The 13,683-nt window shown below is 47.4% G+C and overlaps 1 protein-coding gene across 4 annotated transcripts in view; it reads right to left on the reverse strand.

Annotated features, from left to right (window-relative positions):
- Positions 1 to 496: 496 nt before the first annotated feature.
- Positions 497 to 13,683, reverse strand: part of znf385a (zinc finger protein 385A) — a 110,925-nt gene continuing 97,738 nt past the window's right edge. For all 4 annotated transcript variants that reach the window (XM_079520009.1, XM_079520011.1, XM_079520010.1 and 1 more), the window contains 4 exons: positions 8,384 to 8,746; positions 3,790 to 3,974; positions 2,063 to 2,155; positions 497 to 1,609 (listed from right to left, as the gene is read on the reverse strand). In XM_079520009.1, coding sequence (XP_079376135.1) covers positions 1,331 to 1,609; positions 2,063 to 2,155; positions 3,790 to 3,974; positions 8,384 to 8,746 — 920 coding nt within the window. In that variant the 3' untranslated portion in view covers positions 497 to 1,330. The remainder of the gene's footprint in view (positions 1,610 to 2,062; positions 2,156 to 3,789; positions 3,975 to 8,383; positions 8,747 to 13,683) is intronic.

A 13,683-nucleotide genomic window follows, 5' to 3' on the forward strand; every position in this document is an offset into this window, starting at 1 on the left:
ACGCCACTCTGATCCCATCACCAAGGCTTCTCCCGTGGCGTCTACTGTATGAGCGATGCTCTACTATTATACTCTGATGTCCTCTTCTCCCGTGGCGTCTACTGTATGAGCGATGCTCTACTATTATACTCTGATGTCCTTTTGCTACCGTTGAGTGTGTCTGTCTGTTCAGCAGAAAAAATATAAAGCAACTCTAAGAGAAATATGGGTTCATTCCTTTGGGTTCAAACTCTGGTCGTGTAGCACATAATGCTACGGCACAGACAGTACAGAATGTACCCCCCCCCCCCCCCCCACCTTCAGTGAGGCCCTCCTCTGACTGTTATGGAGGTTGACGGAAGCGTCCACCCCCTCCAGCCATATTTGTTGGCATAGTCTATTTTGAAACACAAATTTGTCTGGACCTGTGTGCGTCGTTCTGCATGCTGCCTGGGGTCAGTTTGACCGCGCTGACCCATGCTAGCCCCCCCCTCCCCCTGCTCCCTTGAATTGATAGCCAAATCCCTGCTGCAGTCACCTTTCTGACCCCACACCACCCCACCATGCATCTGGGGAGGACCCTGCCCGCCACCTAAAAACATGTTGCATCTAGTGAGAGTGTCATAAATTGAGAAAAGGGCTTGGCTTCGCCGCTGGCTTGGCCTCTCGGCTGCGGAGAAACATGTACAGTGAAGTACAGCGTAGGCCACCGTAGCTACGGTATACGGGGGCGCGCACACATTGATTATAGCAAAGACCGATGGAAGCAGCTATCCTACTGACATAACACTACAGTCTCGCTGTTTAGAGGTGCATAGGGGTGAGAAGAAGAAGAACACATCGAACCACCTCGGCCCAGCATGATCATTTAACACTAGGCATGCTTCAACGTTTTCTTTGCAAAGATCCACGTGTTACGTCTGCTTGTTCTATTGAGGCGGCCGTGGCAGGCCACCGTGGAAGAGAGGGGAAGGGTAGGGAGGTTTGGGGTGGGGGGAGAGATGTACAAGGGAGTCCAATGCATAATGAATACCTCTCCTCTGTTCGTCCAGTCAGTCCATCACCGAGGAGTCTTTGAAATGAAGGGAGAGTTTTCCTGGTAAAGTGGAAAAAGAAGAACATATGTCCCTTCTCCTTTTTTTTTCCAGTGCTCGCTTCCCTCGCTTTTTCCTCTCACCTAGATATTTTAATGTTTTGGATGTTTTTTGTAGTTTTTTTGTAGTTTTTTTTCTTGCTCCTGTCAATTGCTGTTGATTTATGTTTATTTCTTCACAGTGTGCTTTTTTAGTTTTATGTTTTTTTGGAGTGGCTGTTCCTGACTGGTCCGAGGGGTGAACCGGGGTGTGTGGTGTCAGTAAGGGGAGAAGAGGATGGGGCCGTGGGCTGTGCGGATGGGCCCCGGGGCGGGTCTGAGGATGGCGTGGCTGAGGGGCGGGCCCTGTAGTAGATGGTGGTGTGGATGGTGGTGGTGTGCATGGTGGTGGATGGGGTTCGCCGCCGCCACCGCGCGGAGCTGGGCCAGCTGGTTGTTGGAGGCCGCGGCCGCCATGGCCGCCGCGACGGCCAGGGGACTGGGCAGGAGCCCCGCCCCCAGGACTTTGCTCAGATCCTTAGAGAAGGTCAAAGAAGACTAGAAGGAAGAAGAAGAGGAAAAGAGGGCGGGAAATGGGGGAGAGGACAGAGAGAGAGAGAGTTGGATAGGTGTGTGTGGGGGAAGGGGGGAAAGGAGAGACCAGGATAAAACTATTAGTTCCAGACGGTTAACATATGGAGGGGAGACATAGAAACTCTAAATTGTCTCCATGCATGACTCTTTTGATCTGTCATAGTGCAGAGCTTCTCAATTCAATCAAGAAACATTTCCAGGAAGGGGATGCGGCCAAAAAAACAGAGTGGGCCGGCTGGAGAGCTTTGGTATAGTAGGGATTTAATCAACAATGATGAACCACTGACTGAAAGGCCATTCTGTCCTACTTCAATAATGTGTGTCTGATTAGCTGGTCCATCTCGGGTTGCTACACTGCTGTGTCAGAGGAGCCGAGCCCCCTGGGGTTCAAGGGTGAGAGGTGAAAGCCAAGGTTACCGTTAGGTCAGCTCCCCTGTGCTTCTTGTGTCGGCTGAGGAGGGGGTTGGGCTTTCCTGCCACGCCGTCCCGGTGCCTTCGACTCGATATGTGCTGCACGGAGGAGACAGACAGGGGGCAGTGTTATGCTGCAATCTATCATAATGCATGACCAGCTCAGCTCTCTTGAAGCCACATGAAGCCTAGTAATGTGACTGTCCCTGTTCAGCTGGGACAAACATTCAGCAAAAATAGCAGATCTATAAGCTCACAAAGTGTCTATTTTTGGCAAAGACATTTGGCATAGAGGCTCAGGGGAAAAGGTAGTAACTACTAACTATGCAAAGAATTAAACAGATAAAAAACAATGCAATGAGTTAATTTGTTTATCCCCCCAAATCATGAAGGCTTTGATCTTTGAGACAAATAGACACATGCATGCTTTGATAGTTGACTTTCTGGACTGTACACAATAACATCCTGAGTGTTTTTTTTATCAATTTGTGTTCACTCTCAGAGTTAAATCAGCCGAGTACAGTGTATTTACAGTGCATTGCAATTTGCATACAATGCATGCAAATGGCAATGTTCAAATAGAATGTGATGTTACTATGGTGGCGTACAGCAGGGGTTCCCAACCTTTCTATTACCACAGACCGGCTGACAGTTTATTATAACGTTATTTCATTAACCTAAATGATATCAAGGATTCCACAGTGATGTCACCGTTATGCTATGCAACACGGAAGTAACAGACTGTTTATAAACCACAACGTTTCACCGCTGAAAATCCTGGTGACGCCTTATATAGAGTCGTGAAAACTTGGGATTCCCCTCTTGCGTACCAGTGGGACATGTCCTGTGTACCAGCACCGGTACACGTACCAGTGGGACATGTCCTGTGTACCAGCACCGGTACATGTACCAGTGGGACATGTCCTGTGTACCAGCACCGGTACATGTACCAGTGGGACATGTCCTGTGTACCAGCACCGGTACATGTACCAGTGGGACATGTCCTGTGTACCAGCACCGGTACATGTACCAGTGTACCAGCGCTGGTACATGTACAGTACCAGTGGGACATGTCCTGTGTACCAGCGCCGGTACATGTACCAGTGGGACATGTCCTGTGTACCAGTGGGACATGTCCTGTGTACCAGCACCGGTACATGTACCAGTGGGACATGTCCTGTGTACCAGTGGGACATGTCCTGTGTACCAGTGGGACATGACCTGTGTACCAGCGCCGGTACATGTACCAGTGGGACATGTCCTGTGTACCAGTGGGACATGTCCTGTGTACCAGCACCGGTACATGTACCAGTGGGACATGTCCTGTGTACCAGTGGGACATGTCCTGTGTACCAGTGGGACATGACCTGTGTACCAGCGCCGGTACATGTACCAGTGGGACATGTCCTGTGTACCAGTGGGACATGTCCTGTGTACCAGTGGGACATGACCTGTGTACCAGCACCGGTACATGTACAGTACCAGTGGTACATGTCCTGTGTACCAGTGGGACATGTCCTGTGTACCAGTGGGACATGTCCTGTGTACCAGTGGGACATGTCCTGTGTACCAGCACCGGTACACGTACCAGTGGGACATGTCCTGTGTACCAGCACCGGTACATGTACCAGTGGTTGGGAACCTCTGGCGTACAGTACAGTACACACTTACATTTTGAAGCATTTATTTAAGATTACAGTTTCCTTCTGCCTTTTCTGGCTAAATCTGCACACCTGTTTGAGCTGCAGTTCGGAGTTGACCCGCACGTTGCAGATCTCACAGTGGAAGGTGCGTTCCTGAGTGTTGGGGTCCACCGGCCCCCCTGCCTGTTCGCCGATAGGTTTGGGGCCCAGGCGCGGGTATGCCTTTATGGGGCCCAGCCCACTTCGTGCCTCCAGGATGGTTTTGTGTTTGGTACCTGGACACACACACACACACACACACACACACGCACATATTCAGAGAAAGCATGGGACAAATGTTCAAAGAAAACATATTCCAGGAAGTGAATGTGATATTGTTTATTTATGCTTTTGGTGTCTTCTAATCCCGTAAGGGATGTGTCTTGTCTTATGACGAGACACAAAAATAAAAACTCATTAATTCATTAGCACGCACGCCACGCGCGCACACGTCATCATTTTTATGGACTCCGATTTAATGACATAATTAGGAGCTAACGAACTATAATGAAACAATCTATTTGAAGAATGTATTTAAGATGCATCACTATTCGTGCTACAGTATCCCATATGAGTCATGGTGCCTCCGTCTGCCAGCTCTCAAATAAATGAACTGAGTCTGGACAGCGTCACTCTGAAGCTCAAAGCGCAGACGGACGGTGACAATGACAAACATCAGGATATGAAAGAGTAGACTGTGTATCAGTGGCAGGAGTCTTGCTCTCTAAACGAACACATATGTGCGACAGAGAACGCCATTACAGCGGGATAACAGTGCAATGTGAACCCTTCGCCACTAGAGGGACACAGCCAGGCGAGTTGAGGGAGGGAGAGGCTTTCGGTTACAAAGTGGGACCAAGTTGGAGTTAGAATGGTTGACGTTGGCTGGAGATGAGAGAGATGAGCCACAGCTCATCTCCACTGCTAATGTTGTGACAACTGATTGGGAATCAGTGGGGTGGAGAGGGTGTAGTTATTGAGGTCATAGAATCCTTCTGTCTCACTCTCGCACGCACGCACGCACACAGTCACGCACGCACGCACACACATTAATATCAATGACTCAGCGTTTGACCCCAGAGTGTCAAATTAAGCACTTTGGTGGCATTAATAATAATAACGCCAGTAATAGTTTTTTATTTATGCACCACTTTTCTTAACGGCATTAAGAAGAGCTTAGACAATGGGATTAGAATGGATATTAGAATGTGTTGTGGGTTTCTTTTTACGTCCCACAAAAATGATACATATCCATCATCATGTAATTCCAATATAGTCACTTACCCCAACAGATTTAAAGATGTACAGTGATTAAAACACAATAAGTCCAGGAATAAGTATGTAGGCTAAATTAATTAACAACCCAATGATGTGTGGTCAGCCCATCTAAGCAGCATCATTGATAATATAAAGGCCATTCAATGGGGCGACTCACTAAAAGTCTATGGATGTTTTACAGTCTTTCCCGATGGTAATGGTTTTGGTAAAGTATGCGTTTGGCCTTCATATATTTTGGATTCATGCCGTCAGAATATTGCACAAGCTCAGCTCGCTTAGATCTTGTTTTTTCTGCAGTATACTACACCGCAAAGTCTGGTGTGTTAATTTAGCCACTTAACCCATTAAGACCCGAGACTAATTCCACAATGCCTTCCCTTCTCAAACATTTTCCTGACAACAACCCCCATCTGAAAAAGTTGTGTGCCAGGGACCCCCCAAAGAGAAGAGTTATGTAAAATAATAATAATAAATAAAAAACACTCAGATTTGACTGTGTAAAAAGCATTGTAGTGTTCTTTTCACCACTCTTAAGCATACCAATAACCTGCCAAAATAGCTTTCCGCTAAGTAATTACATGTTTTGTTTTTGGTTGAAAAATTCCAGTCATCATGACTTGCGCATGCTCACACACAGACACACACACGTACACAGAAACACAGACACACTCACTCACGCGCAAGCACGCACGCACGCACGCATGCACGCACGCACGCACCCACCCATATGACCATGTCTCCCACCCCCAAAGCCGAGGTGGTCCAGTTAGTTTCATGTTGGCTGTGAGATAGGGCCTCTCTCAGATCCCTGGGCTTTGTGTACGGTACAGGGTACTACAGGGAGAGAGAATGGGGGAGAGGGGTGAGGCAGTATTAGGGAGGGGGCATGTGGGGCGGGGGTGTCTGACTGCTGGGAGGGAAGAGGCTGGAATGACTGATTTAACTTGTGGCCAAAAATGTGAACTTGGGGTATTTGTATCTGCCTTTGTTCTATTTTGGGCTGACGACGAGGCCCCTGTGGATTATTTTCTCTTTTTTTTTTTTTCTGTCTTTGTGAGACGGAGTTTGACTCATGGGTGTACATAAAGCGCAACACAAACAGACAAGACAGGTTTCAAAACATGAAAGTAGACAATAGGTAGCGCGGAAACACGTTGCGTAAATGTTGAGATAACACTGAATAGTGAATACACATTATCATTCTTCTCTGTTCCGGCTTTGAGTTTTTATCTTAAATGTTCGTTTCGCGCTGCGCTGCGCTGCGCTGCATACTGTGCATGTTTTGACGTCTGCCTAGCATATGTCTTTATTTTTGGATCCATGGTTACCGTACATGCACCATTTTGTATTTTTTTTCTTGTTAGAATGAGAGAGAAAGATTACTTCCAGATTGTTCTACCCACAGAGTTGATTTGGACTGTTAATCTTCCCCGCGGGGCTGAGGAACAGGGCGAGTGGGCTGACACTCAGCGCATGTCACCGGGTCATGTTTGTTTTTAATCTGTTCTCTTTTTATAGTTACACACTGTATGCATGTTCTGAACATCATGGATGGATCCGTGCACTGGTACGCACATGTGTGCAGCCTAATCTAGTGCAAGATTGCAGCTGTAAAACTATGTTACTGCACAACAATAAACTCGTCATTCCAGTGTGTGTGTGTGTGTGTGTGCGAGTCAGAGGTTCTCCAGGGTACTATAAAGAACCCTGCCAGCGGTTACATCAACCATAATGATCTCAGTGATTGCAGTTTTATTGATTGACATTTAATTTTACATTAAGAAGGATCTGCCTTTCAGTACTGGCTGCTCCAAGGCAATGTACTCAACACACCAAGGACAAGCCTGCTAAGTGCTAACAGTACATCACACAGCACACCTGACTCACTGCGTTACTCCGTGTGTGGCGAGTGTGTGCGTTCGTTCGTTCATGCGTCTGTGTGTGTACTGTTGTAACTACCACCGTTAATGTAATAGGTGCAGATTTAAGATGCATTCGCAACTTCTGGGGACTGTGCGTATGCATGTGTGCGTGAAGGCGCATATTGCATGCGCAGTGCGCACATGTGTGTGCATTGAGGACATACAGTACTGTAGGTGTGCATGCATCAAGGTGTGTGCGCGTGCAGGTTGGTGTCTGTGTGTGCATGCATTGCATGTGTGTGTGTACAAGGTCTGCAGAGTAATGGCCAAGCAGGTCTTGTAGTGTACGGCTGCCTGGGGAGCGAAATGTCCCAAAATAAAGAGTGGAGGGTCAAGGACCAACAGACGCCAACAGTGTGGTGTCCTCTAGTGAGACACAATGTCACACATAAAGGTAGACTGCTGCTGGTGGGCATGGACAATTAGATCAGGCAGGGAGTGGGCTGCTCAGTGACATTTAAAGCCCCGCTCATGTCTGCTCATGTCACATGTGATGTGTGCGAAACTGTCCTGACAGAATGCTGAGGCCTGACGTCAGCCAGAGAGAGATCTCACCCACACACAGTTAATGACCTGATCTGTTTGAATCATTCAGGTATAGCTGTTACCAGTGTTACCCGTCCTGTTGAAGCAGCCTCGGGCACGCCTGCTGCCAATGTGACACCATCAATCGTCAAATCTTTGAGCGGGGGAAGAGTTTTCTTTAAATAATTACGTCTCATGGTGGGGTGAGTGAGGTGAGGCGTGGTGTAGGATGTGCAGCCAGCGTGCCATATGAGAGAACACGTATAGACAGGTGAGCAGAAATACGCTGCCACGGGGGCCACCTTGACGTAGCTCCGGAAAACAGGAGAGCAGTGCTCGGTTACAGAGTTTGAGCTTAAAGCGCAGTGAAGCAGATCATTTATCTGCTGATCGGTGCTACTTTCAGTCGGAACCCTGCAGTCTCACACCAAAGTACTTATAGCTACCCTACAGGTACTTTTCTCAAAGTGCGCTGAATCAAGATGGTATGAGATAAGGGCAATGGTGTCCAGGTGTGTGTGTGTGCATGCATGCGTGACCCAATAACTTAATGTCAGTCTCCAGATTTTCTTCAGAATGTTTGACACTGATTTACTATGACACTACTGTATGTATGGCACATTAGGAGTCCACTAGGACTGTGTTTCTCTAACATTTTATTCTAAGGACCCTTACGGGTCCATTTGGTTCCATTTGTACACACTCAGAGTTACAGAACTGTTAAGATCATTTAAGGCTACAGCTCTTTATGTGTTTTCTGGTAATATTATTGTCCGCTCATTTGTATGTTTGTGGCAAAAATAGAATTTTGACAAAAATGTCCACCACAAGCCAGCATGGCTTGTGGTGGACAAGCCAGGGGTGTACACACCAGGGGTGTACACACCAGGGGTGTACACGCGTGGCAGCTATAGCTATACCTTTGTTGTGAGCCTCCAGCTGTGACAGGGAGTTGACGGCCACCTTGCAGAGGGAGCAGTAGAGTAGTTTCTTAGCCTTGTCCTCCTCCGTCTCTGGGTTGGAGGGGCCGTTGGCGGCCGGGGCCCCCGGAGCCCCTGGGCCCGGGGTTTCTGAGCCGGGGGGATGCTCCGGATTGGCACTGCCGCCGTTGCCACAACCCGGGGAGGTCGGCGGTATCAGCGGAGGAGTCTGGGTGGGGAGCAGGTCGCAGGTCACCATGGGCATGTCCATGTCCATGGGCGGTGTGGGTGGTGTGGGGAGAGGAGGAAGGGGCCCGGGGGCCAGCAGGGAGTCATTTAGCTGTTCCAGGGCCATCGGTTCATCTGCAGATGACAACAAAACAGAAAAGACAACATGAGAAAATGGAAATTCATTGTCAAACTGTGCAAATATCTGAGAAGTTGTTTTCTGGAACAAATAGGCATATTACTGTAACAATAAAATGTTTTATTGCACACTTTATAGCCCTTCAAGTCTGCGCCTGCGGTAAGGCAAAGTACCCTTGAAAAATCCACTGTTTGACATTTCAACCACATCTCAAGCCCATGGCCCATTCAAATGGTGGAACCCGCAGTGTCTGGTGAGAGGATCAGACAAACCAACTTAAAGAGCTCGCATGCGGATAATGTTTGCTATTCCATATGACCCGTAATTGTGTTGAAAGGCGGGTTCCTTTTAACTGCAAAAGCAATAAGACTTGATGAGGATCAGACGAAATGGGCGTATGCTGTATATACGGTACGGTATTCTGTAGCTCGTACAGGAAGAGGCACAATACTGTACATGGCAGGGGCATGATCGTTGGCCCTTTGAAGTGCCCTTCTCTCACTGATGTGGCCTCATATTATTGAAATGTTTCCGAGGAGGAGAAATAGGAAACAGATACCTCAGCCAGTGGGATGTTTTGACTTGCTCTCTCACACCTGTTATTTTTGGCTGGTACAGTGACACAATGGCACTTGTTTTTTGAACTGGGCACAGACAGACGCTAAGGCCAAAGAAAACATCATAAATAGAACACCCATCCTTCTCTCTCTGTCTCTCTCTCTGTCTCTGTCTCTGTCTCTGTCTCTGTCTCTGTTCTACCTTTATCTGTCCTCCTTCAACTCTCTGTTGCTCACAAACATACCGGACCGGTATGTACATCCATATTACAAAATTCCGTCCACACATGGTTTTGGTCAGCCACTCTCAGTGTGCAATGCTTTAGGTATTCACCAGGCCAAGGGTGTTGGCTGAAAAAAGACCCCCTAAATCTGGGTGGGGTGCAGTTCACAGTACCCCCAAACCCCCCCCTCACACACACACACACAGCCGTCCATCAGCATAGACCAGTCGGCCCTCCTCGGACTTCCACGGGACACAGAGCCACAGGGAAGAGGATGGAATAGTCCCATGGGATTATGGGTATTAGAGGGCTAATGCAGAGTATCGCTGTGAAGAAAACAAATATTGACTTTAACTGCTCAATTTCCTTTTTTAGGATTCCCATGTGCCTTTGTCGTTTCGTCGCGTGATGTAAGCTTGTGCTGTCTACGCTAGTTTTTTTTTTCTCCCTCCATATTACATCCTGTGCGGCAGCAGAGCGCTGAGGCCTTATGAAACCCGATCATGTGGTGATTCATATGTTATGCGGAGGCTGTTCGCTCAGTCAGGACTCAGAGGCGGTAACAACACTTGTCCTGGCCCTCCTCCGTTGCATCAGCTTTGATGAAGATGCCATTGTGATGCCTTTCCATTCCACCACTTTCCAAGTCAGAAAATTCGTCCTCTTTCCACATTGGAAGTTTCCAGCTGCTGAACTGCAGCTCAGTATAGTATACGTTTGTCAAACAGATGTTTTGTCAAAACCATATTTCTCACTCGGATCGCTGAGCGGCATTCGAGAGCCCGTAAAGTTGGGCTGGATCAAAGCCGAGGGCGATGGGTGAGTGGTCTTTAGAGCCCACAGAGGAGGTGCTGCACCCACTTCACCACAACACACACTAAGCTGCTTAACTCGGCTGGAGAGTTTGCACACTTCAAAGTGCAAAGGAGAAGGAACGCTTAACAAAACTAAAGTACTACACCCTAATATTCTTGGATGACTTATGATTAAATAGAAATAGACTTGGCGCACACACACACACACACACACACACACACACACACACATGCACCAGTGCACGCACATGCACGCACTCACACACTCACACACACACTCCATCACAGCCATTCGTTACCGTTCTGAGAAAGGAACTCTTGGCTGGAGTGTCTGCTGAGGTAACACTGAGCTGAACCCATGGTGTCTTTCTTTAGCATGTGGTTTGAGTTAGTGTGGGAAGGAATAAGGGTGGTGGACCAAATCCTAATAGGGGATTTCACCATCCTTGATGGCCTGGATCCGTGCCATACCAAACCAAACCATCACATTCATGTCTTCCACCTCATACCACAGAGTTCTCCCACTGCACTAGTCCCCACTGCACACATAGGATATGTTCAGTTTCAGGTAATACGTCTCATCATAGCCTTTGTATCCATACGTCTCTGGGGTCTGTCACCATTAACCCCAAACTGCTTGAAAATCTGTTAGTCACAGACAGTTGTGTGATGAAGTATAACGTAGGATAAACAAAGGCTAAGCAATGCCTTTTGTCAACTTAACTGAACCCTCCCACACACACACACACACACACACACACACACACACACACACACACACACACACACACACACACATACGCCGTCCTACACACAAAACACCACAATCAAAACACGAGACTGATCCTAAAACAAGGGGTTTCACAGAACACTCTCTGTGTTTCTTGATTGTGCAGAAAGAAACCATGGGACGGCACTCGTCCTAATCCAACATTGATCAGGCAGCTGAGTTAGCTGACCTCCTCCCAGAGCCAAGGCGACCCATGAATAATTCAATGGAACAGGTCATCAGAGAGAGAGAGAGAGAGAATTCTATCCAGATGCTTTACCGAACTTCTTGAGTGTGTTTACATTGACTTCATTTACTGGAAAATGCACAGAATGTGATCAGCAGGGGAGAAGCTCTGTTGATTATCACTGAGCTGGGTTAATTGCTGCCAGAGCTACAGGGTTACATCAGGGCGCGGGGAGTCAAACTCATTTTGGGCCACGGGCCGGACTGGTCAAAATACAACCTGCACACAGTACTGTGTGCTTCCGACACCGAAACGAAACGCGATGAGTTGTGTTCTAAGCAGGTGGTTCTCAACCTGTGGCGGGCCGTGAGTATTTCTATTGGGTTCCCAAATAATTGCCAAAACACTTTATTTATTTTTGAGTGGTGTAAACCACTCCTACAACTGGCTTTGTTTGTGCAGAAAAAATGAGCATGGTTGCTATGTTCACCCTGTTCACCCGGGTGTGATTTAATTACGTCAGACATGATTTAATTACGTCAGACAGGCTATATTACACCACTCAGTTCACACGGGTGTGATTTTTTCATTTGCAATCGATTGACTGATCATAAAAAAGTGGTCCAGAATAGGCTGAGAAGCACTGTTCTAAGCTAATGCATTCAGCTAGAGGACGTATGGCGTGGGTGTTCTAAGCTAATGCATTCAGCTATATATGTATGGCGTGGGTGGGTGAAGTTGTTTTAAGCAGTCATACCTTGGTCTGAGTCCAAAATGATTGGGTGTGACTGCACTGCACACCTGTTGTGTGTCATCCCCACCCACTCTTGGGGAAAGCCTATGCCAGGCTTGCAACATCTTGCCATTCTCTAGTCTCGACAATAAATGATAATATTAAAAGGCTCAAAGGGTCAAAGTTCATCCTGACACGATCCCAAGTGTTGTAAGACATCAAATATTCAAATTAGTCTGCTACTTTAATAAAGTAGAAAGTCAATCCGTGATAGTAACTGTGTAACAGGGATATCACTTGCGTAAGAAGATTTGCAGCACATTGTATTGCATTACAGAACATAATCCAATCCAATCCACTTCATTTATAGAGCACATTTAAAAACAACAGCGTTGAACCTTTACACTCTGTAAAAAAGGGCCTCTCATATGGAAGAAATCCAAATGAATAATAAAATATTGGCTTTTCACAGTTATGTAAAACGTACGTATTAAAGGTGAAAGCAGAGCAGGAGGGAGTTATTACCATAATTGTTGGGACAGTGAGCACTGATGCATGCAGTATGGCCATCCTTAAATGTCAAACACATTAGTGGTTCAGACCAAAGCAAACAGATTACAGCATCCTCCGGTAGAGTGAATCCAGCAGGTTTTCACCATACAGCAGGGTATGATGATTATGACAGCTTGCAGATGGGATACGTCGAGGTGTGTTTGTTTGCGTACCTCCTGGGTGTGATGAGATGTTGGGGTTTAAGGTTGAGTTACACACACTGACCATTTGATCTACAAGCTGTATTGTACAGTAGGTGCGAGACACAGCGCCTAACTAAGTATAACGGCACGGCACGGTCACTCATATGCTTTCAGAGGCGCCAGCGTCCATTCACGTCCATTCTGTGGGAACAAGGAGAGTTTGGACCAATAGAAAAGAAGCGCTGTGGTTGACCCCGCTTGGCAGACATTTTGATTGCAGTGAGTCAACCATTCCAAGGTTGGAGGTCAAATGAACTGCAGAAAACCGACACTTCTGCCCACAAGCCTCGAGACGACAACGTGGGAAATTGACACGTGTGACACCTCGGCGTGCGTTGGCTACAGCGTTTCGGACGCAGATGTGTGACCGACCATGCCCTAAATCAGTCCTTATTTTGCCAGGGTGGTTCCCTCCCTATATGGCCCCCACCCGCCTCGCGGCCTTGTTCAACCCCGCCCTGCTGTCCACTGTCTGTTTTTAATGATTGACGAGCTCAGAAACCCAACGCCGTGTTAAGAAGAGCCGAGACTCATTCATAATGCAGCAGGGTGCCTTCTCCCAGCCAGCCTACAAATACGAATACTGACTCACACAAACACATTTGATGAAAACTAACTCGATGCCAAGGGGAAAAGCATACTGTCAACTGACGTTAGCCGAAGGAAAACATTGCTCATTGTCAACAGAAACTGCTGCTTAACATAAATGCCTTGGACCCGAGCGGCAGACGGCAATAAAGCACGTTTGATTTGACGTCTATCAAACGTCAAATGCAGACGGAGCACTGCGCAGCATATCGGCCCTGCTGTGTAACTCAACACTGCAGTCCGTGCACAGCCGTGCAACTCTAGCCCTTTCATGAAAGTCATCCATTCAATTGACCGTGCGTGCG

The sequence above is a fragment of the Electrona antarctica genome (genome assembly GCF_951216825.1).
Source record: "Electrona antarctica genome assembly, chromosome: 2".
In the NCBI taxonomy this organism is placed as follows: domain Eukaryota; kingdom Metazoa; phylum Chordata; class Actinopteri; order Myctophiformes; family Myctophidae; genus Electrona; species Electrona antarctica.